This window comes from Notothenia rossii (assembly GCF_949606895.1).
Source record: "Notothenia rossii genome assembly, chromosome: 10".
Classification (NCBI taxonomy): Eukaryota; Metazoa; Chordata; class Actinopteri; order Perciformes; family Nototheniidae; genus Notothenia; species Notothenia rossii.
Genome location: NC_136908.1, coordinates 37933374 through 37957137, shown reverse-complemented (window position 1 = coordinate 37957137; position 23764 = coordinate 37933374). Strand labels below are relative to the sequence as shown.

At 40.4% G+C, this 23764-nt stretch overlaps 2 protein-coding genes across 13 annotated transcripts in view; one reads left to right on the top strand and one right to left on the bottom strand.

Moving 5' to 3' along the window:
• The window catches only part of LOC307023165 (protein 4.1-like), a 196965-nt gene extending 181264 nt beyond the window's left edge, over window positions 1-15701 (top strand). For all 12 annotated transcript variants that reach the window (XM_079656259.1, XM_079656257.1, XM_079656262.1 and 9 more), the window contains 3 exons: window positions 3312-3392; window positions 3662-3781; window positions 12178-15701. In XM_079656259.1, coding sequence (XP_079512385.1) covers window positions 3312-3392; window positions 3662-3760 — 180 coding nt within the window. In that variant the 3' untranslated portion in view covers window positions 3761-3781; window positions 12178-15701. The remainder of the gene's footprint in view (window positions 1-3311; window positions 3393-3661; window positions 3782-12177) is intronic.
• The window catches only part of LOC307023166 (uncharacterized protein), a 213531-nt gene that overhangs the window by 37671 nt on the left and 152096 nt on the right, over window positions 1-23764 (bottom strand). The gene's annotated exons all lie outside the window — the stretch shown is intronic.

Sequence of the window (23764 nt, the reverse complement as noted above, 5' to 3'; positions counted from 1 at the left end):
CCGGCCGACAGTAAAAATACACATATTTATAACTAGTTTAGGTAGTTCGAGAGGTAATTAAAATAGCTAAGGGTGATGATCTGACTTGAAGTGTATGTTTTGCTCCGTTCACCGCTGCATAACAGCGGGATGAGCTGCAGGTGAGCAGAGCTGCCTGTCTCCGTCCTGTCAGATTAGACTTCACTCGCGTTTATGTCCATATCGAGAAAAAGATAAATAATCTGAATTCAGTGTGCAGTTTACTTTGACGCGGGGCGAGCAGCAGAGGCGGGGAGAGGCGGGGCTATTGCGTCATCATTATCAGAAAATGATCGTATAGGGATTACAGACGGAGCCGTTGGACCCCTCAGAGCGTTGCGTATACCGTTCTATCCACCTTGGGACCCGTTATCGTTTCCCCAGTTGTTTACTGTCATATTCGGTCGTCCTCGTGTGGCCGAACGGTCTATATGACACTAAACAGTAACGCAAACGACAGTTTTCATCCTCGTGTGGCCGGGGCCTAAGGAACAAACAAAGGAAGGACTCTAACAAAAGGAGCCTGTTTACATACAAAGAAATAGAAAATAACGAACTAAAACCCTCAGTGTCAAAGTGGTACAGTCTAAATAAAGGAAGCTGTAAGAAAACACAGCTGAGGTAAAGTACAACAATCACACAATACTAATCTAATCGAGGCACCTCTACTCACAATAATACTGTTCAACACGGACCACACAAGTTAACCACTGTTAACACATTTGCACACAAACGAGAGCAACTAGCGAGAGGCATCCGCTCACACAGCCGAGACTCCAGAGTGATCACAGTCCACTGGCTTTGTAGTCGTCTCCAGAAGGTGTGCGCTGGATGTGCGCAGGGATTGGAGTGCGTCGGGCACGGACCTCACCTTGTGGTATAACCGGCAAGAGAGAAAGCCTTTGAGCTCCATACTGTTTCACAAACAATCCTTGATAATCCATGATATGGCGTTTCATCACGGCAGTAGCTGCCGGTAGAATCTCCCGAATGAGCTCAGCCCCCTCCTTTTTTAAATCTTTTTTTTTTAAGCTTTATACCTCAAATCACTACTTTTGCAACAGGAAGTGAAATAGAGGGGTATGAGGCATGGCTAGAATGGGTGATCTGTTTGGTATTTCCTACCACCTGTCCTCTGGACCCTATCCCCTCAAACCTCCTTCAGACTATCGCTCCTGATATTCTACCGTTTCTCACCCATTTCATCAACACTTCTCTAACTTCTGGTCACTTTCCAAACAGTCTCAAGGAGGCAAGAGTAAACCCTCTCCTAAAGAAACCCACTCCCAACCCGTCTGATGTTATAAACTACAGGCCTGTCTCTCTCCTCCCGTTCCTGTCTAAAACACTTGAACGCGCTGTCTTTAAACAACTCTCATGTTATCTCCATCAGAACAACCTTCTGGATCCGCACCAGTCTGGTTTCAAGGCAAGTCACTCAACAGAAACTGCTCCCCTTGCTGTCTCTGAGGAACTGCACACTGATAAAGCAGCATCCCTCTCCTCTGTCATCATCCTTCTGGACCTGTCTGCTGCATTCAACACGGTGAACCATCAGATCCTCCTTCGCACTCTCCAAGAACTTGGAGTTTCAGGCACTGCACTTTCCCTCCTCACCTCATACCTCAAAGACCGCACCTACAGGGTAATTTGGAGAGGGTTGAAGTCCGACGCTTGTCAATTAACTACAGGGGTCCCTCAGGGCTCTGTTCTTGGTCCCCTCCTCTTCTCCTTGTACACAAACTCGCTCGAATCTGTCATTAGCCCGCATGGTTTTTCATACCACTGCTGCGCTGACGACACCCATTTATTTCTGTCCTTTCCCCGCTCAGAGACCCAGGTCGTCGCACGCATCTCTGCTTGTCTAGCTGACATCTCTCAGTGAATGTCTCCTCATCACCTCAAGCTCAACCTTGACAAGACTGAACTGCTTTTCCTTCCGGGAAAAGATTGTCCCACTCTTGACCTAACAATCAACATCGGCACCTTTGTTGTTTCCCCGACTCAGACTGCAAGGAATCTTGGTTTGACCCTAGATAACAAACTGTCCTTCACTGCAAACATCGCTGCTACAACACGCTTTACAACATCAGGAGGATACGTCCCCAGCTGACCCAGAAAACAGCGCAGGTTCTGGTCCAGGCTCTCGTCATCTCACGCCTAGACTACTGCAACTCCCTCCTGGCTGGTCTACCTGCATGTGCCATCCGACCTCTGCAGCTCATCCAGATTGCAGCGGCTCGTCTGGTCTTCAACCTTCCAAAATGTTCCCACACCACGCCGCTCCTCCGCTCCCTTCACTGGCTTCCGGTAACTGCTAAAATCCACTTCAAGACACTGGTACTTGCGTACCATGTTGCGAATGGATCTGGCCCTTCCTACATCCAGGACATGGTTAAACTATACACCCCAGCACGTGCACTCCGCTCTGCATCAGCCAAACAGCTCGCTGCACCCGCACTGCGAGGGGGACCCAAGTTCCCATCAGCAAAAACATGTGGGTCTGCTATCCTGGCTCCAAAATGGTGGAATGAGCTCCCCATTGAAATCAGGACAGCAGATAGCTTGCACATCTTCCGGCGCAGACTGAAAACTCATCTCTTGCGACTCCACTTCGAGCGATAGAATTACTAACAAAGAACTGCTAACAGAGCACTTACGTATATACTAATAAAGGACTGGCTTATCTATAGCCAGTTGAGTAGCACTTGAAATGTTTGGCTCTATGAAACCTGATGTACTTATATGATTCTGTTTTCTTCAAGGTTGCATCTTCCTGGTCGAATGTAGTTATTGTAAGTCGCTTTGGATAAACGTGTGAAGTCAATGCAATGTAATGTAATGTATTTTGAGCAAAACACTTCATCGACATGTTTTTTATATTTTTTTATATATGTGAAACCTATGCTATTGCCTAAATATAGCACTATAGATGCACTGTAATATTTTATTCTAATGATCTTGAACAACTTTCACGAAAACTAGTTTGCCCGAGCATAATCAAAAAATGTGCACTCTCACACTCAGAAATAATACATGCTTACACTTTTAATGTGTACATGTGTTACATACTGTAAATCTGTGTTTCTTTGCATAATCCACCCTGGATCCACTTTATTTCTAACCTCCATCAAAGAAGGACACCTCCCTTACTGACATCAATGTGTGTCTGACCTTCTTATCACTGCAGATTTTGTTGTCATCCAGATTTCGGAGGGGTAATAATAATGGAATTTTATTTTCGTATGTTTTTCCTCGCTTATATTAGCGCCTGTGTCATGTGTTTGTTGTAGACGGTGAAAGGAGGGATCTCTGAGACTCGCATTGAGAAGAGAATAGTCATCACTGGAGACACTGAAATTGATCATGACAAGGTGAGGAACTGATGAGAGAAGATGATTATTGGTTTACGCTCACTGTTCACAATGAATTATGTTGTAATAATGCCGTTTTCCTCAAAGCTCTTGCAAAAGCAGCTCATTTCATTATGTGTTGCAATGGCTGAAATATGAAGCTGGATTTATATTAAGGCTTTAATTCCCTGATAAAGCAATTGTGTCCAAGTTCATCAGATTGGCAAAATGTAAATCATTAATGGTGTTTTTATCTTGTACTTTGTGTTCTGTCCTTTATCACCACCCAGGCTCTGGCTCAGGCCATAAAGGAGGCTAAAGAGCAGCACCCAGACATGTCTGTTACCAAAGTGGTAGTTCACCAGGAGACAGAGATCAGCCCGGAGTAAGACAAACTCATCCTTTGGAAGGTGAGTTCAAACCACACACCCACCTGCAGTACACCCACCCTTTAGCATCCATTCTGTGGTTTGAATGGAAGTGGTGACACTTATAAATCCTTTTCTGCTAATGCAAATAATCTGTATATCATATTTCCTTACTAAATGAAAATAATATATCATGTGGACAGTATTATACAAAAAATTGGTACAAAAATAGTACAAATGATCTTTCTCCTGATTTCCATTCGTCTTTAAAAGGAGGCGTAGAAATATAGTTTATGGAGGTGTCTCTTTTTTATCTGGGTATTACAAGAGTTGATCTGATATAGAAGGCACAAACAAATGGCTTGTAACACCAGTACCAAGTACCAACTGATTGGAGTAGTAAGATCAATGTTCCAAACGTTACTACTAAACAGGCTTTACAAATGTTCAATACTATTACAGATGTAGCACTTCATTTCAGACTCCAGCTTACAGCTTCCTGCCTACGGCCTGCCAAAGACCAGTATAGAGGAATGTTAAGCCCTCCCACTATTTTCCAAGAGGGCGTTGCCAGATTTTCAATTTCAGGTTTTAACCAGGAGATGGCGCTTCATTCACAAATACAGAAAGACATGGATGGTTTCATGGACTTTCAGTTGTGTTTTGAAGAGCATATGAATTTTAGATACGATACTAAAGTATATCTAATCTTGTAATTCGATAGTATATAGTCTTTATATATTAAATAATCATAATAATAAGGTAAATGTTTACATTACACTTCTTTATTTGTTATGCTCAACATTTTACCTTTACAATCGTTTGCTTTAATATGCAGTATATTTTTTCGGACACATACTGTATGATTTATTATTATTATGAATATGAAGATATTATTAAGATAAGATAAGATGTTACTTTATTGTATTGATTGAACATTTTAGTTTAGAATGTGCTGTCTGTCCCACGGTAATTCAGAAGGCTCACAGGTCACATTCCGACCATTATTTAAAACAATAGGTGCTTTCACACCGTCTACAGTTTGATTTGTATAGAGGGAGCTCTGTGGCTGAATGGCCAGCAATTAGGTGTGATGCATTTATCATAGGTGATCAGAGCTAACTGCCTGCCGTCAGATTTCATTTAAAAAACAGATCTGATTTTAAGACTATTTCTGCGCTCATAAAGAATGATAAGAATAAGAATAATGCGTATTGAACTGGTTTCATTAATTAGTGAGTTTATTTAACACTAGAACCACCAATCAGGTCAATTTGTGTGATGTGTTTTGTGTGTATGCAATGTAACTTTTTTTCAATAAAATATTAAAGTCTCCCAGTCCGTGACTTTTCCTGAAAGTGTGTTATGTAACACCCTATGTTGTTAAAAATTGCATTCTAATAGCGGGATTTGACGGTTTTAGGTAGGCCTATACAAAAACCTCTGGCGGTTCTAGTGTTAAGGTAATTAGGTACAGTAGAAGCCCTTTTTTTATCAGTAACGAATTTAGCAGTTGAACATAAAAGTCAACTAACTGAGGGTCACTTGCAATGACAATGTTGTGTCTATTGTAAGCTTGTCACTCAGAGTAACCTACAGTTAATTTAACTGCTGGAGAAGAACGATTTGGGATCCTGATCTGCCGACGAGGCTCCATTAAAATATAAATATTTTTAGTGAATTACTGAGTTTAGGCACGTTAATAACGTTTTAATGAAGTTGAATACAGTATATTCATATTTGTCAGTGATTTCATGTGTGTGTGTGTGTGTGTGTGTGTGTGTGTGTGTGTGTGTGTGTGTGTGTGTGTGTGTGTGTGTGTGTGTGTGTGTGTGTGTGTGTGTGTGTGTGTGTGTGTGTGTGTGTGTGTGTGTGTGTGTGTGTGTGGTTAAAACACTTTCATGAAGTGAAGGAGGTTTTCCTTCTATAAAACAGCTGTGGGCAGCAGTGAGTGACACGGACATGAATTCATAGATCAAGGCAGACTGGTGCACACACTCTCCTGTCCTGCCAGGCGACACGCCCGTTCTAAGCCATGTCCCTCACTCCTCACATCACAAGCTGCATCAAAGTGTATTATGTTGTTACATCGTTTCAGATGTTATGTTTCAGTTGGGCTTGATGCAAACTTGTCGAAATTCGCAGTTTTGAATCCAAAATAGGTCGTTTGTGTGATTCATGTAGATCTGCAATAAAAATATTTTTGGGGTATGGGACCCGGAGTAATCTGCGGCCGTGAGCTGTTATGTGCCATCATGACACGCATGGTGTTCTTTTTTTATATATTATAATGAAGTGCGAGCTGTGTGCTCGAGTCTTCCTGCCTGTCGGCTCTGCTCATGGATGTATAATAAGGCTCTGCTGCTCCGAGGTGATGGTCTAGCTTCAGCAGCTACATTACCTACGGGTGCGTTCGTTAATATTAACTGCTCGTCCGGAGTCACTGTGGCACCGCTGGTGAACAGCTGTTAGAACGGGCCGTTCAGGTGTTCAGACCAGAGCTCCCTGTCGGAGCGGCAGAGCGTGATGTGAACTGAAAAGTTTTTCTGTGGCAATATTATTTAAGGAATCGTTGAGCTAGCTAGCTAGCATACATTGTCACTATCTGCTAACGTTAGCTTTAGCCTTCTATTTCTAATAGTTTTTTCCATAGGCTATAAACAGAAGTGGTATATATATATATATATATATATTGTACTTGAGTAAAAGTAGAAGCACTCAGGTCTTGTACTTGAGTAAAAGTAGAAGTACTCAGGTCTTGTACTTGAGTAAAAGTAGAATTACCAGAGTGTAGGAATACTCTGTTACAGTAAAAGTCCTGCATTCAAAATGTTCATCAAGTGAAAGTAGAAAAGTATTCTCATCAAAATATAGTGAAAGTTGCGACAGTAAAAGTAGTCATTGTGCAGATTGGTCCATTTCAGAATAATATATATAATATGTTTTATAATGATTGATCATGAAAGTGTTCTCAAAGCTGGTAAAGGTGCAGCTAGTTTGAATGACTTTGTATACTGCAGGGTAGCTTGTGGATTTACTCCAGGTGGAACTAAAGTCTGATTTAACACTTGATTATATTTCACATCATTCATCCACATCTGTAAAGTAACTAAAGGTATTAAATACATGGAGTGGAGTAGAAGTACACCATGTACCTCTGAACTGTAGTGGAGTAGAAGAACAAAGTAGCAAAACATTGAAATACTTAAATAAAGTACAAGTATCTCAAAATTGTGCCCAAGTACAGTACTTGTTGAGTTTATGAACTTAGTTACTTTACACCATGTGGCTATAAAGATAGAAAGACTAAGCCTTGCACAGAGGCGTGAAAATACATTTTCAAAATGCTCAACAGTGCTGCCAAAATTATAAACTGACTGCTACACAATTAAAATAAATGCTTTTATATATTTCTATTAGATGTGACTCTTTGGCGTTTCTGTTAACACTGCTGCTTTAGTTGTTCTGACTGCTGAAATCTTCTGTCATTCCTCATTTTAAAGCCGATATTCCGTGGGGTGGGGGAGCCGGGGGCTCGGATCCTTGTCACCTTTTTCATACCTGATGAGTTTGCATCCCTGTATGTTAAAAAGCCTCAGTCACCTTAATTCATGTAATAAAAACATCTCATGTCAGTAAAACTCAAAGCTAAATGTGCAATACCATGTTCAGCTATGTTACTATTTATAATGTTATTGTTGTTACATCCGAAGATATACATATTGGAATGATTTCTTAACTTACAGTAGGCTATTTTTTACAATGTGTGTTGGAAGGATTTATTAGATTACTATGAATATTGTCATTGTTGAAGGCTTTTAGAGCATGATGAACTATAAGCCTGAATTACATAACATTTTATACCTAAAAACATAAAAGCCACAATAAATTAATCACAATTATTGTAGTTATTTTTACCTCCCGTATTGCTTTCAACCCACCAGCTTTTATGGTGTTGTTACGTCACTAACTGTAAGCTGGTCACATACAGTCTATGGTCACTCAGAGTAACCTACAGTTAATTTAGCTGCTGGAGAAGAAAGATCAGGGGGGGAGGGGGGAGAGAGCTGCCGTTTCATTCACACTGTTTAAAAAACGGTAACAACGGACTATTTTTCTTAGCGGATGCATGTCAATTTAAATCAACACATACAACTATTTTTTAAATCAATAAAAACATTTTCTAAATCCATAAAAGCATTTCAATTAATATTGGGAGTCATGTCGTTACTTTGTTGAGAATGTGGCCATGTAATAAGCGGGATAATTTGCAGCGACTTGTTCCTTATGGGGAAAATAACACCCGTCATGCAGACCAATATCCCTCCGCTGCGCGTTGGGATCCTGATCTGCCGACGAGGCTCCATTAAAATATAAATATATCTTTGGTGAATTACTGAGTTTAGGCACGTTAATAACGTTTTAATGAAGTTGAATACAGTATATTCATATGTGTCAGTGATTTCATGTCAATTCGGTGAACATAAACATAAATGATCGTGGTGAAGATGATGATTAAATTAGGATTACAAATCGAGAGCCGGGCTGCATTTCCTCCCGTTCGTTTTTTTCGACTAAACAACATTATTTTGTTAAATAACACCATGGTGATGTTTTGTAAATGATTACATGTCTCTTATTTAGCACAGAGTATGATATCCATGACATATGGATCTTAACAAAGTTTTGCTGTACATCCAGCGTACTGTCTCTGACTTTATTTCACATGAGCTCCAGTGTGGAACCCCACTGCACCCCTTGGTGGATCAATGATCCATTGCAGCTGGCTTCATTATAATTACATTTATCTATCACGGGGCAGTCTCAAGTCAAGCTGGAGGTTTTCCCTTGAGCGAGGGCAGATCACGTACCAATCACGGCCCTCGCGTTTCAAACTGTCTGAAATGAATCGCTATATCTGTAAATGTAATTGGGTAGATTTTAGGATGTTAAAGACTTGTATGTTTGTCCTATAGAAAAGATGAGAGAGATAGATCAAGCAGTGCAAAAAAGATTTTTCTAAATGACATTTTCTTATAAAATACCGGTATGCACGGGACAACCTCTGCATGACATTGTTCGCCATTCTGATTAAATTAATTTGGCCCCAAACTGATTACCTGAGCGTTTTACACATTTCAGAAAGGGGACTTTGATTTGTGAAAATGTTCCAGCCATTATAAAATGTGAGTCCTTCCCAATGACAAAGGTCCAACATCAACAGAGCCCAATCATATCTGCCCTTAGCCAATAACAGGATTCAGTCTCCTTGATTCACAAAGTTTATTTAAAACTTTTGATTGGCATTTGGCTGTAATACCAGCAGAATCAGCTTAATAAGATGTAATTTAATATTTTCATCTATCGCCTACTCTGCCATGAGCTGCTGGTCCTGATGCTTAGTGCTAAAGATTATTGTGTCATAATTGTACGGTTATATTTGAAGTTTTTCTCATAGTGCAACCTATCAAATTCAGATTGCTCGGTATCATTAATGTTTAAATCTCAATTAACTGATAGAGATCCAGCTGCAGCTTGAAGGCAGAGTTGTGAAAGTTCAGTGAGCCCTGTCAGGGAGTGTGTGAGGAGCTGCTGTCTTTGTGCTTCACACTCTGAAGACACACACTTGCAAATTCATTGAAAACAGCAGCACTCATTTAGGAACCCCCACTCTTTAAATAGATCTGTATGGTAACAGTTTGTTGTTTTAAGATGAAACGAGGTGCCCTGGCTGCATGACGTTTGACATTAATGGTGCCCATGTGGCTTTAATGTGACCTTGTTTCTGTGATTTAAAGGGTCCTGGATGGGGTCGGGTGCCGTTTAGTCTGTTAACAGGCTGGCATGTAAACACAACCCCCCCATTCCAGGATAGGGCCGTGTTCAAGAGCCCTCAGTCAGGGGCGGATCTACCGGGGTGGCATGGTGTGGCAACTGCCACCCTACAAAATAGCCTTGCCACCCCAGATGGCATCTTTGTTTTGAAAGAAAAGTTGTGGCTCATCGGACATTTATGAGAGAAAATCTCTAATGTCCGAGTGCAAGTGAATGCAGCACAAGACGCGAGCCTTGTAACCCCTCCCCCGGCCCTTGCGCGAGCGAGGAAATATGATTGGCGGCGATTTAATTTGAACACAGGGGGACGGCGCAAAAACGAGAAGCATTCAGACCCAAGTAGACGGAAGGAATTAGGTATTTGCGGTCTACAATGACAGACTGTCAAGTTTGGCTGTACTCAGCATTGAATCAAAACACACTTAAGCTGTTGATCTTAGTCAGTTTGTGAGGCGTTTGGCTGAACAAAATGGTAATCGTGGAACTACCATTCAGCTGTCATAGGCATGCCAACTTGATGCTGAGCGATGAGCATAACAAACTGTTAAGATCATGACTTTGTATGTGTGTATATATTTTATGTCTTTGTGGGGGTCTACCCCGAAAAAAAACAGTTTTAAGTCCTGAGAAAGTCAAATAAGATGTAAAACTACACTGCCCAGCCCAAAAAAAGTAACCACTTTGTTTTAACTAGGCCAGTAGGTAAGGACTTTCCACTGGATAATTTATGTTTTTAGCTGAATACACGTTTTTTAAACCTAACTGATGCAGTTAGTCACTTCTTTAATGTCTGTTCTTTCTGATGTAAAGTCAAGGTTGTAACTGTTTGCAGTAAAGTCGTGGGGCGCTGAACTGTTCCTTTGAATCTTTTGAATGTTGATACATGATAGTAATTACTTGTCTTTCAAATTTGAAGGAGGGTGAACAAGCATCTTGAGGAACATTCATCATTAACTCCTCCAAAAAATAGAGTTTCTTCAATAATAAATGAATATGTGAATCATAACAGGGATTGACAGCTGATAGGAATGATATGATTGTTAATAGTATCATATTCATTCAGACAAACATCGACGAGACAGTTAATTAATGTACTTATTGCAGCAGTCTGCATAGATTTGGTACCCCTGCTGGTCTAAGACTGAAACAAACTCATTCAGTTATTGTTCAGTTAAAATTAATTCAATGATGTCTGCCACCTTATATATTTATATGTAAGGCTTTACTGATGTGCCACAATAATGTCACCAAATGTTATTGAGTTAAACTATTAATATTGTGGCTTTCCAAGTTAACATTGATTGATATGACTGCGATTAAATCAGCATATACTTCTGCCAGGGGATGCCACCCCGCAACATCTCCTGCCACCCACTTGCCACCCCATGAATATTTGTCTAGATCCGCCCCTGCCCTCAGTGCTGTCTGACAGGCCAAGAAGGCATGGTGATGAGCAAATCTGCCAAAGTAGAAGTAGGAAAACTGTCGAGCACACAGTAGAAAAACAGCCGAGGCAGCTGATTGGCTCTTCTTTATTCTTCTCAGAGGAGCTTAGTAGAGCACAACCGTGTTTGCAAAGTACTCCTTGCTATATGGGATGTGTCAGGGCATTTATACTGTGAGACGGCTCTCTATTTTACTGCTTTAAGATATTTACATCCACAGAGACCCTCCTGCCCCCAAGTGAACCACTATCTGATCATTCCACATGATCAGTATACTGTTTTACATGCAGGAACGTTTCCCCTAACATGCAAACTTCAGGCTTTGACCGTTTTGGCAGGAGATTAGACCCACATGGAAAAAACAAAACGCAGGCTGAAAATGAAAGTGAGCTTTAAATCGACCCTATTAGGCTATGGGTTTTTTTCTTTTCCTGTAGTGTTTTGAATAGGTTTGGGTGCATGTAAATGGTCTGCAAAGGCTAAAATCCCTCAAGTGGGAGTTTCTTTGATTGGATAGCAGGCTTGTGATTGGTCAACCGCTTAGAGATGTCCCTACCCTTAGCCTATCACGTACAATGTGTTAGAGCGCTAGTCGATGGAAGAGAAACTCCCTCTGGAGGGAACACAGGGATTTTAGCCTTTGCAGACCATTGACATACACACAAACATATAGAACACACTATAGGGAAGGGAGATCCACAAAAAGCAGAATAGGTCCGCTTTAAAGTACCGTATAAACAATTATAGTGTACACGTTTTTTTTCATGGCTTTTATTTATTTGCACTTTACAAAACCCCAGCTAGTATTTGAGGGTCACAAAAGTACCTGATTATATTTCAGACTTCACTGCAACCATCATTATCATAATTTTTGTTGTACAATTTCAGACTTGATCTGACATATTATTATAGTATAATTTTATCAGAACATCGAATCGTATCGTACCATTTCAACAACAAACCTTGCTCGATTTCTTCTTGATATTTAACATTTTATTTTGACCTGACTTGACCACATTGGGTGTGTTGCTGTTTCTTTTTTTCTGCACATGTTGTTTTGCTGGTGAGATCTGAGAAACCCACTGATAATGTCTTTCTCTTATTTCCTATCTCCATGTCTATTTCTCTTCATCTGCCATTCCTTAAACCACACCTCAGTTCTCTCAGCTGCCCCTTCTCCCCCCTTTACTTGTGTCTCCATCACACCATTTTAGTGCTGCACCACTGGCCGTCACACTCAACTGCACTGCCTTTCCACCTGAACCCCAAGACCCCATCAGAGGGAACCAGCTTCCTATTTGAACTATGAACTTTAACCTCCATGAGTGTGGCTTGAAGGAGACAGAGTTGCCAGAATATCCCCAAGAACCTGCCAGTATTCCCCACAATCCTATCTTGTTCTACTAAAAATCAACCTCTGGACGTGAACTTTTTTTAAATAAAAAAAAAAAATGAAGTACAACATTCGTGGATTCTATCCTCTCCAATTTGTCTGGAGGAAAGTTTGCAAGGGCATTTGGTCTTTTAATCTTGAGATTACTGGTACTTTATTTTTCTACAGCTTTTTTTACGATCAGAATTGGTTATCAATAACTTCAAGGTCAACTGTTTTTTAACATAGTGTTCCCAACAGCATCGACAAAGGGATTGTGGGGGATTTTTCTTGGAATATACTCGTTGTGACTCAAGGGTTCCTCGTAAATGTTGGCCTGAGTTTGGTGTCATTTCCTGTACAGTAAATATCTTATTTTCCCTCTCAATGTGAAAACATATTTTTTCAATTTCTGTAAAAATAGAAAATAAATGATTAATTTATCAAACCACGGGGGCAATTCCTCCTTTCACTTTATTTAAAGTGGATGATTTGTTGGGTGGTATTTTCACGTTTTTAATGTTTTAGTTGTTCTTGTTGTGGTCGTAGTGCTTGTGTCACTAGAGCGGGTCTATATCTAGACCCTCCAGAAAAACGCGGGCAAAAATCCTTGATTATGCGGGCTAAATTCCTTGATTATGCGGGCAAAAATCCTTGATTATGCGATTAAACATGCAGGGTTTTTATGGGATTTTATGCGGTGAAATTGCGGGAAGTTGCGAAATATGCGGAAAGTTGCAAAATATGCGGGGAAAAAGAATAAAAAAAATTAAAAATATTGGGCTGTCTTATTTATTCTCTCTCACACACACAACCTGCCACTAACGTTAAACCTCTTTACTATTCAATTAAACACATTCAATGTTTATTTATTGTAAAAGCAATTGGGCTATTTTAATCTCACACACACACACACACTTCTCCGCCTCATTTTGTTTTAATTTACTCGTTCGTTATCTGACCAGCTTCAATCTTGTAGGCTACTCACTTCGTTTCTTGTAGCCCTCGAAAGGGTTTTGGAGGTTGATGCCTCCGTGAACGTTAGTCGTCTGGCTTTCTTGTCCACAGCAGCAGAAAGCATTTTCGAATGTTTGAATGAATCAAAGTGGGTCGTCACCGTCGATTTTCTCTAAGACGTATGTTCCAACACACAGTTGCACAATAGTTTCCCCCCACTTTTTGCCCGGTCTTTAGTAGAAATGTTCGTCGGTAAATGAGATGGATTAGATTTTTTCATTTTGGTGTTTTCTCTATCGTGTGAGCTCCACACGTTCACTCTATACAGTATTGTTTACATTCTGTGATGCGCGAGCTGATGACGTCACGTCAAGACAAGTTAACTTTTTTTTCTTCTCAACTTTGTGTGGAAAAATGTGGGGATTATGCGGCCTTTTGATAAATATGCGGCATTTTAAAAATCTGTGCCATTTTGCTGATTATGCGGTAAATTATGCGATCGCAGAATCACGTTTTTCTGGAGGGTCTATATATCAGGACTGAGGAGACAGAGTACTGAAATGACCTTTACTTTATTTATTCCCGCCTCTCTTCTCTTTTTGTGTTTATGTTTTGGATCTACTCAACGCAGTTGTATGTAACGTCATGGTTTTGTATTTATAGCATTTCAGTCACCACATTAATTATTAGTCATTTCTACTGAGCATGACATCAGCATATTTCTGAATATGTTTCACATTTCTACTTTTCTACCAAATGGGCAGTGTTTAGTCATCCAGAGAGGGAAGTAAAATGGATGCAAACATGGCAGAGGGTAATTACAGTTTACCGTCCGCTTGATTGGTTAAAAGCTGTTGAAAAGTGAAGAGACGAGCACTCTGGATGATATTTCCCTCATTGAAAATTTGATTTGATCGTCTCGCTCTTTCCAATCATCTCTTTAACGCCTATTATCTAATTTAAACCTCATTAAGGCAATACTCCAATTATTGCATCTATCACATCAATGCATTATAGAGGGTTGATGTGCTTAATTGCACTCATTAATTACACCAGTTACAGACAGCAAGTTTGAAAGGATAATTCCAGTCAAGTTGCAGCTTATTTAAATGATTTTCAGTTATGAAAACATTAGACTCATTTCCATATTTTAGGAGTTTGTGGAACCCGATCCTGGTCTGTGTTAGGAATGTTCAACAGCTTAAAATGATGACTAAAACATAATCTTCATCATCTTCAATAAGCCATGATATACATCAGCCACTGTGGTTGGAGAGGGCTTTTTTATTTTGTTGCATATGTTGCTCTAAAAATGTTTGACCATAGTGGATTTTACTCACTCAAGTTAAATCTGCTGTCCACTAACTCACAGTGCTGTATGATATCAACGTACATTTAACTCAGGAAGTTCATACAGTCATCAGAATAGCCATTGAGGATAGTAAAAAAAGATTTTGGGGAAAATTGAAAATATTCAAGGTTAAAACTAGGTAACAAAATGTAAGTGTGAATGTAAACACATGTTGTGGTGCGAGTCAGATTTTCCAGTGAGAGAGGGTTTAGTCAGTCTTTTAGAGAGCCGCAAGATCTGTCTTTCAGCAGATACATTTGTACATGAACAAAAAAGTAAAAATTCACACATATAACATACGTAATTGTCTTTCAATAGAGTCAGAGATATTGCGATAAGAGATAAGCATGTGAGATGTAAAATAATGTATCATCTGCATCCAAAAATCTATCTGGATGGCAGAGAGGATATTTTCTTTTCTTCTTGAGAAGTTGTTAAAAATCTTGAAACAGACTTTTCTTTTTAACCTTAAATATGTTGTTCTATTTGACTCCCTATGAGAATAAGTGTTAAATGTTAAATAGAAATGTGAAGCTCAATGTTGGAAACATTGTAACAGGAATGTATATTTTTGTACAACCAATGTAGCCAATAACCCATCATAATCAAACTATTAATATTACCTTGTTAGTGTATATCTTGGCATATTGACTTATGGAAGCATGCTGTAACATAACTGTGTTTATATGAAAACAATTAATATAGTTCCCCTCCTTCTTACTACACACTGCCTATTCAGTTTGGACCAATATTTAATATGACACATGTATTTTATATTTTGTCAATTTTTAGACATGATGCCTTTTAAGAATTCTGTCCAGCTGACATGTTGTAGTTGTTTCACTGTGCTGTCCTATCGATCATGGCACTCCCTTTTTCTCTTTGGAAACAAACAAGCCAACATTTCTATGTTCTTTCTTAACTGTGATCCCTCACCCTCCCTTCACAGGAAGACGTAATAAAGAGCGCTGTGCACAGAATAAACACAAAGTAGACATTGTATTTGAATCTCTGTTTGAGCCTTTGTTTCCAATCTTGATTATGATGTGATTGTTTATGTGTTGAATGTATGACAGAAATGTTGGTTATATTGATACGAAACATAAAGAAGATGATAATTTGCAAAAGTTGAAATACTTTAATTTACACTGACATTTCCAGAAATGTTATAATCACAAATCTTGCGTCAAAATTAGCGAAAGACAAAAATATCGTAATTTACCTGCTTTCCCTGCCTCCTGTCCTCCACTAGAGACAACATTTGAACTTACTTGACTCACTCACTTGAAAATGTACCAAGGAGCCTCAACAAACATCGACAACTTACATTCAGAGCCGAATTGCTTTGAAAACGTTTGAAACTTCAAGGATATCTGGCTTTGAATTAACGACATCCACAATACTAAGGGAAAGGAAAATCATAAGATTTTTTAAAGACCTTATTAATGGGACATGCAAGCCAAACAGGAGTTAGCATTTGGCTGCCATGTGGCGCTACTGCATTCTTTCACTGATAACGATGAAATGTTAGCTAGACATTTGGAGACATGCACTGTGTTTTTGGATTATCAAACAGAATACAGACAAAGGAATTGAAGCAGTCTGTTAAGTATTTAGAAATGATATCATGGAGGAGATAAGTAGTAGACAAAACAACTGATGTCACAATAAAAGCCCAGGTCTCTGTTAATTTGCGTTGTGGTTAAAAAGAGGTGAGGGAGGAATCCTGATATTTTTCACTTGTGGACCATTGCGAAGGAGGAGGAGGCTCTGATCGAGGAACTACGGTATGTGCTGTCATATCAATCCTCAGAATGAAGTCATGTCAATTTAACGTTAGCTATCTATCTATCTATCTATCAGAAAACACCATGGAGTACTTATTAGGGCCCGAGCACGATGTGCTAGGACCCAACGGCGTCCTAGCACGAAGTGCGAGGAAACCTATTGTTATTGGTGGAATTATTATTATTATTATAATATTTTTAGTCACCATCTTTCCTGTTTTTGAGGCCTTTAGGATGCTGACAAAGTTGTATAATTTTGCACGGACGCCAGGACCGGTAAAATTTACAACATTCTGGAGTCAATGGGTTAAAATATTCCAACGTGCTCAATAGCGCCACCTATCAAAATCCCATTTCGGAATACATTTACAAAGTCGCACCGTAACTCCGAATGACCTGAAATTTTGCACACATATCCGGGTGGACCTGCTCTACAAATAATCCTCGTGGAACCCTAAGCTCCAACTACATGTTTTTTCTTCTAAATTAGCATAATGTTCAAAACAGTTAAATATTCACTTAAATTTCAATTTTCAGTTTTTCAACACCAAACTTCATATCCAGCATCAATGGAGGGTCAGACACATTACTGTAGAAAATGAGCAGGCAAGGACGGTAAATATTGCCGCCGTCAATCAAAACGTACTCGCAAAAAAGTCGGGGCTTAGAAAGAAATGCTCATAACTCATCAACAATGTATCCAAACAACACAGATTTCGGTAGATAGGTTCAGACTGTCTTGGGGAATAGGCTCACCAAAGCATTTTGATTTTGGACTATAGGGGGCACCAAAAATACCACCAATTTATAACTCAAGGGCAGATGGACTAATTATTATTATTTTTTTTTAGACATACTCTCAGGGTGACTACGAACTCAGATTTAAAGTGTCGTAAAAAATTCAGAATGTGGGCGTGGCCTATAAATATTTTTTAAATTGTGATAGCATAAAATGAGCTTCGGAGGCAAAACTTGGGACACACGTCAGAGCCCACGACTTTTTCGAGTATGTAAAAAAATACGTAATTTTTCAAAAAGCTGCTCACTAGCGCCCCCTATTGTGCTGTAGTCACATATAGTTTCTTAGAACTTCACGAGTTTTGGCACAGACATTCCTCATGGAATTGCGGACATATTTGTAAATAGATTCCATTAGCCCCGCCCCCCAAAAAGTTGGCCATTTTGAAATATGTGCGTTTTTCAGCCATTTTAAGCACATTCTTGCAAACTGCTCCTAGGGGAATGATCAGAAAAATTCCAGTCCAGGACAAGTTCAGCCCCTATCCAATATGATGCCAAATTGAGAAGAACATTTTTGATAGCTCAATCGTGGAGGTCGTAAGCTAACAGCGAATAAACCATTTTTGACGATTTACATGTTGCAAATGACTCCAACTACTCCAAATTACTCAAATACAGTGTTTCCAATATTCACGAAACGCTATATCTACATTACTATTATGATTGCACACATATTTCAAATTGCTTTCCATTAGCCCCGCCCCCCAGAAAGTCGGCCATTTTGAAAGATGTGCGTTTTTCATGCATTTTAAGCACATTCTTGCGAACTTCTTCTAGGGGAATGATCAGAAAAATTCCAATGCAGGACAAGTTCAGCACCTATCCAATATGATACTTAATTGCGGAGCACATTTTGGAAAAATCACTCGTAGAGGTCGTAAGCTAACAGCGAATACACCATTTTTGACGATTGACATGGCGCAAATTGCTCCAAACTGCTCGCATATAGTTTTTCCGATATTAACGAAACGCTGTATACACATTATGATTGCACACATATTTCAAATTGCCTTCCATTAGCCCCGCCCCCCAGGAAGTCGGCCATTTAGAAACATGTGCGTTTTTCAGCCATTTGAAGCACATTCTTGCCAACTCCTCCTAGGGGAATGATCGAAGAAATTCCAATCCAGGACAAGTTCAGCCCCTATCCAGTATGATACTTAATTGTGGAGCATATTTTTGAAAAATCACTCGTGGAGGTCGTAAGCTAACAGCGAATACACCATTTTTGACGACTTACATGTCGCAAATTACTCCAAACTGTTTGCATATAGTTTTTCCGATATTCACGAAACGCTGTATACACATTGGTGTTATGATTGCACATATATTTCAAACAGCTTTTCATTAGCCTCGCCCCCCAGAAAGCTGGCCATTTTGAAAAATGGGCGTTTTTCATGCATTTTAAGCACATTTGTGCTAATTCGTCATAGGGAAATGATCGGAAAGATTCCAATCTAGGACAACTTAAGCGGATATCCAATGTGATGCAACATTGCGAAGGAATAGTTGATCGCTTGAACATGGAGCTCGTAAGCTAATGGAGAATGTACCATTTTTGACCATTTACTGTATATGTCACATACTACCTTAAAGGGGACCTAAAAACAGGGCTGCAACGGATTTGATACATGTGGATTCTGATTTGCACCTCTATGATATCACAGAGGTGCACTCCACCTGTATGGTCAACTCTCCACCTATCAGGGGAATGAGAGGTTGCAGTGGCATGGCAACAGCATAGCAACAGCATAGCAACAGCATGGCAACAGCATAGTAACATGACGCTTGTGCCTCGCCCCCTCAATTGCAGGGGGGGTGGGGTCAGCTCCAGCTCATGCAAAGACAGAGCTCGAGTGAGGCAAAATGAGGCATGGCTAAAATGCATGATCTGTTAGATATTTTGAAAAATAAAACGTATAAATATACCTTATATAGGTAGGGCCCTACAATATATTATTCAAATATAGCATGATAGGTCCCCTTTAAGCTACTGAGACCCGCCTGTCTGCCTGCACCTTCAACTCTCTCTCTCTCACACACACGCACACACACACACACACACACACACACACACACACACACACACACACACACACACACACACACACACACACACACACACACACACACACACACACACACACACACACACACACACACACACACACACACACACACAGACACACACACACACACACACACACACACACACACACACACACACACACCTACACATTGTACAACAAACACAAACAGCTGCTAAAGCATAACTAAATATCAGGCTACAGACCTTGTATATTTTATTATGTGAAGCACTATATGGTTTCATGAAAAATATCTACTGTTTATTGGTAGATATCTCCTGAAGCCTACAAATAAAGTGTGAAATGTAGGCCTGTTACATATATTATTGAGCGATATATATTATACACACTGTTCTGCTTTCTGCACTGACCTCAGCAGCTGTTCTCACTGTAAACCTCGCCTCACAATGAAAGCATAACCTAACATCCAGGGGAGATGTGATTAGTGAGTAAACAAACAAACGGTAAAGGGCAGAAAGTCTGATGCACATTTGATCATCTTGAATAACTTATAATCACAACTGGAACAGTTTGCAGAGCTGTGCTTCGTTGACATCCAGCCATGCGTCACGCCTCTCTTAAACATCACTGTTGGCTGAAATCGTCTCCGGAGAATACTTCAGTGTACCCTCGGTTATAGCTCCTCCAGAGACACTCCTCTCTCCTCTAAATTGGTGTATCCTCGGGCACGGCTTCTCCAGACAGCCTCCTCGATAATCGATCCTCAACGAGCCTTTAGAGAAATTAGTTTTCCTTCCAGACGGCGCGCCGACATCCGTTTCCGGGTTGCTGCAGGATAACCTGGGCGTCTGGGACGCGAAATTAGAGAAATTACAAACGGCTCATTTCCGAGTACTCGCGCGCGTCTGCTTGACGCCAGGGCGACCGGCCGCCCTCCCCGACAGGCGCACGGACGCGAGGGCCCGCTCATCACTGCGCGCACAAGTGTGACCGCAGTTTTAATTGGATATTAATTTTGTGGAGAGCACTAAACTTTGGATTCAAAATGGCTAGGAGGGAACACTAAAGGGAACAGCAGAAGAACACAGACAGGATGTAAACACTAAATGGAACAGCAGAATAAGTCAGACAGGAAGTAAACACTAAATGTAACAGCAGAAGAAGACAGACAGGAAGTAAACACTAAATGGAACAGCAGAATAAGTCAGACTGGAAGTAAACACTAAAGGGAACAGCAGAAGAAGACAGACAGGAAGTAAACACTAAAGGGAACAGCAGAAGAAGACAGACAGGAAGTAAACACTAAAGCCCCTGTCACACTGTCCCGAAATTGACACCAGATGGACACACGATAAAGGAAATGTTACATTTCGGCTCTGATCGTAACAACATCGGGCCATTCGTGAGGGCATCTTAAGCCATCGTTTGACCGCCGGTGGAGTTTCCCCTTCTCCGTCAGCAACTTCATGAGCGGGGGCAAAATCTTTGGCATGCCAAAAAATTGCAAAAGGACCATGCGAAGGTTCATTTTTGTTTTGAATTTGTGTGTCATTTTTCCCTTCCGAAGGCACTCGTGAGGGCATCTTGTCAAATCGTGTCATCTTCGTGTGATCATCGGTGACATCGGGCATTTTTCGCTTCACAAAGACAATAGGAAGGAAACAAGAAGCTGCCCGATTGTCTTAGGAAGGCAACACGACTACGTGAAGCCCTCGCAATGCCGTCGTGTAGCCATCGTATTATAGTACGATGACATCGAGATGGGACCACGGTGTCGGCGAAGACAGCCGAATTTGAACTGTAATGGTAACGTGGACAAAGACCAGACTCAGAGGATCTTCCTCAGTCAGTCCTGAGCAACTCTACAGAGCAGAGGCATGTGTAACTCCCAAAGCTTCAATCACAATTAATCACAAATGCTCTATCAAAATCAGTAGCAGTGATGATACCTGTATTAAGCAGATGAAACAGGAGCGTGAGGACACGGTGTGCAATGTTTCGCTTCTCTGGTTGTTTTATTCCACAACAAAATCATGTAAACATCTTATGTAAATAACCCAATTTGTGTTCTGTGAAACTGAAAAGGATATTACATTGTTTTTGTTACTTTCGTTGCAGTTGTACGTCTTAAATGTAATTTAGGTTAACTTCCTGTTTTATTTAGAGGCTTTTATTTCGAAGGTGAGTTTACGCTGTTGACAGGAAGTTGTTGTTGCTATGGAAACAACATGACGGAGGTAAGTCATATCTTCTACATATAAAGATGGAAAAGTAAAGAATAAATTGTATACTTAAATGTTAGCATCCCACGAAGAGGCACAAGCTCTTACGTTGAGTCTGACTCTGGATACATTCTAAATCAGGGGTTGGGAACCTTTTTCCTCTCAAGGGCCATTTCAATTTTTACAACATCCTCCGAGGGCCGTACAAATTATTGACCTCTGCTTAAAAATACTAAAATCACATTCCATTCATTTGGCCTTTCTTTCATGCTGTGCAAAGAAAAAGCAACCTCTTAATCCAGATATTTTACCATGACTCACGCATGCATGCACATGCACGGTTGTGGCATGACCACCAAAACAGAAAGATATGGACACAAGATGTGTGCAAATGTATTTAGTTTCCTATCCATGTGAACATGATTTAAGTTGGGAGGGTTGACCTAACCTCATCTAGGGGGGTCTGGGGGGCATGCTCCCCCGGGAAGATTTTTTTTTAAATGTTGAAGTTAAAAGCATCAATCTGGTGCACTTTAGAGCAACATCAGGAGATCTATGGATACATCTCTCAACACCCATTTGAAACAGAACTGTAAGCAGATTTTATTTTTCTTTATGGATATTTTACAAATCACTCCCCTTTCAAACTGTATTCTTGTTTATTAATTATATAGTATTTTATACCTGTTTTTCCTTTATTCCCTTGTTTTTTATAACTATAATGATCATATAAAGATGTGCCTTTACCTCACTGGTTGTAGAAAAAGCTTCTTATATTCGTTAGCATAGCTAGCTTAATTATATAGTATTTTATACCTGTTTTTCCTTTATTCCCTTGTTTTTTATAACTATAATGATCATATAAAGATGTGCCTTTACCTCACTGGTTGTAGAAAAAGCTTCTTATATTCGTTAGCATAGCTAGCTAACCAGATACTAATAACAACAAAGTTATTGACTGTTTGATCAGAATGACAGATGAACAGATCACCACTGGGCTTTCAACTAAAGACACAGCCACGCAAAAACTGCGACATGTGTACTGCTCCTTATGGGTACTGCAATTTTTGAAGTCCCAGAGTGGCGTTCTGGTGCTCTCCGGCAGAACTGCACCCATGTCAGACAAGACATATACCACGTGATGACACGTTAGGCTCGTGATGTGTTCAAGGACCCTGACCGTGGCCAGGAAAAACAGGCACTCGCTTGTTTAATTCTTTTGCGGACTAGATTTCTTAAATGTTTTGCTTGTGTTTATAAATTACCTCAAGGTTCGTATCAAATGGTCTTGCGGGCCGTAGACGGCCCAGGAGCCGGAGGTTCCCACCCCTGTTCTAAATCATCAAGTCTACGACCATATTTTCTTGTGTGGTTCGGGTGCCATCGTGCGGCCTTCTGCAGGCATCGTACTTGCTTCGGCTGTTGTTTGGCTCATGAATGGCCCGATGTTTTTACGATCACAGCCGAATTTGAACATTTCCCTTTATCGTGTGTCCATCTGGTGTCAATTTTGGGACAGTGTGACAGGGGCTTGAAGGGAACAGCAGTATAAGATAGACAGGAAGTAAACATTAACAGGATACGTACGTAGCATTTTAATATTATTCTATATACTTTGGAGTTTTCATTCTGAATACATAATTTAGTGGTAGACTGAATACGTGTGGTTAGGTGCTTTATGGGCTGCCACATCCCAGCTGTTATTATATGATGTAAGGACAAAAGATGTATTCCAGTTAATAGAGCAGTCAAACATATTGCAATATAAATCAATCACTTTAATAGTCTCCTGTAGTGAAGAGTGATGGGTTTGCAGGAACAGCAACATCTGCATAAAGACTGATTTTGTGATATGCGCTGGGTGTTCTGATTCCTTTTATGTAGATGTTCTGACGGCTGGCAGCAATCCATCCATCCATCCATCCATCTTCTCCCGCTTATCCGTGGTCGGGTCGCGGAGGTAGCAGTTCCAGCAGAGAGCCCCAAACTTTCTTTTCCCTGGCCACATCAACCAGCTCTGACTGGGGGATCCCAAGGCGCTCCCAGGCCAGCGAAGAGATATAATCCCTCAACCTGGTCCTAGGTCTACCCCTTGTTCTCTTCCCAGCTGGACGTGCCTGGAACACCTCCGTAGGGAGGCGCCCAGGTGTAGGGCTGCACGGTTTTGAAAAAAACTGACATTGCGGGTTTTTTTCCCCTGCGGTATA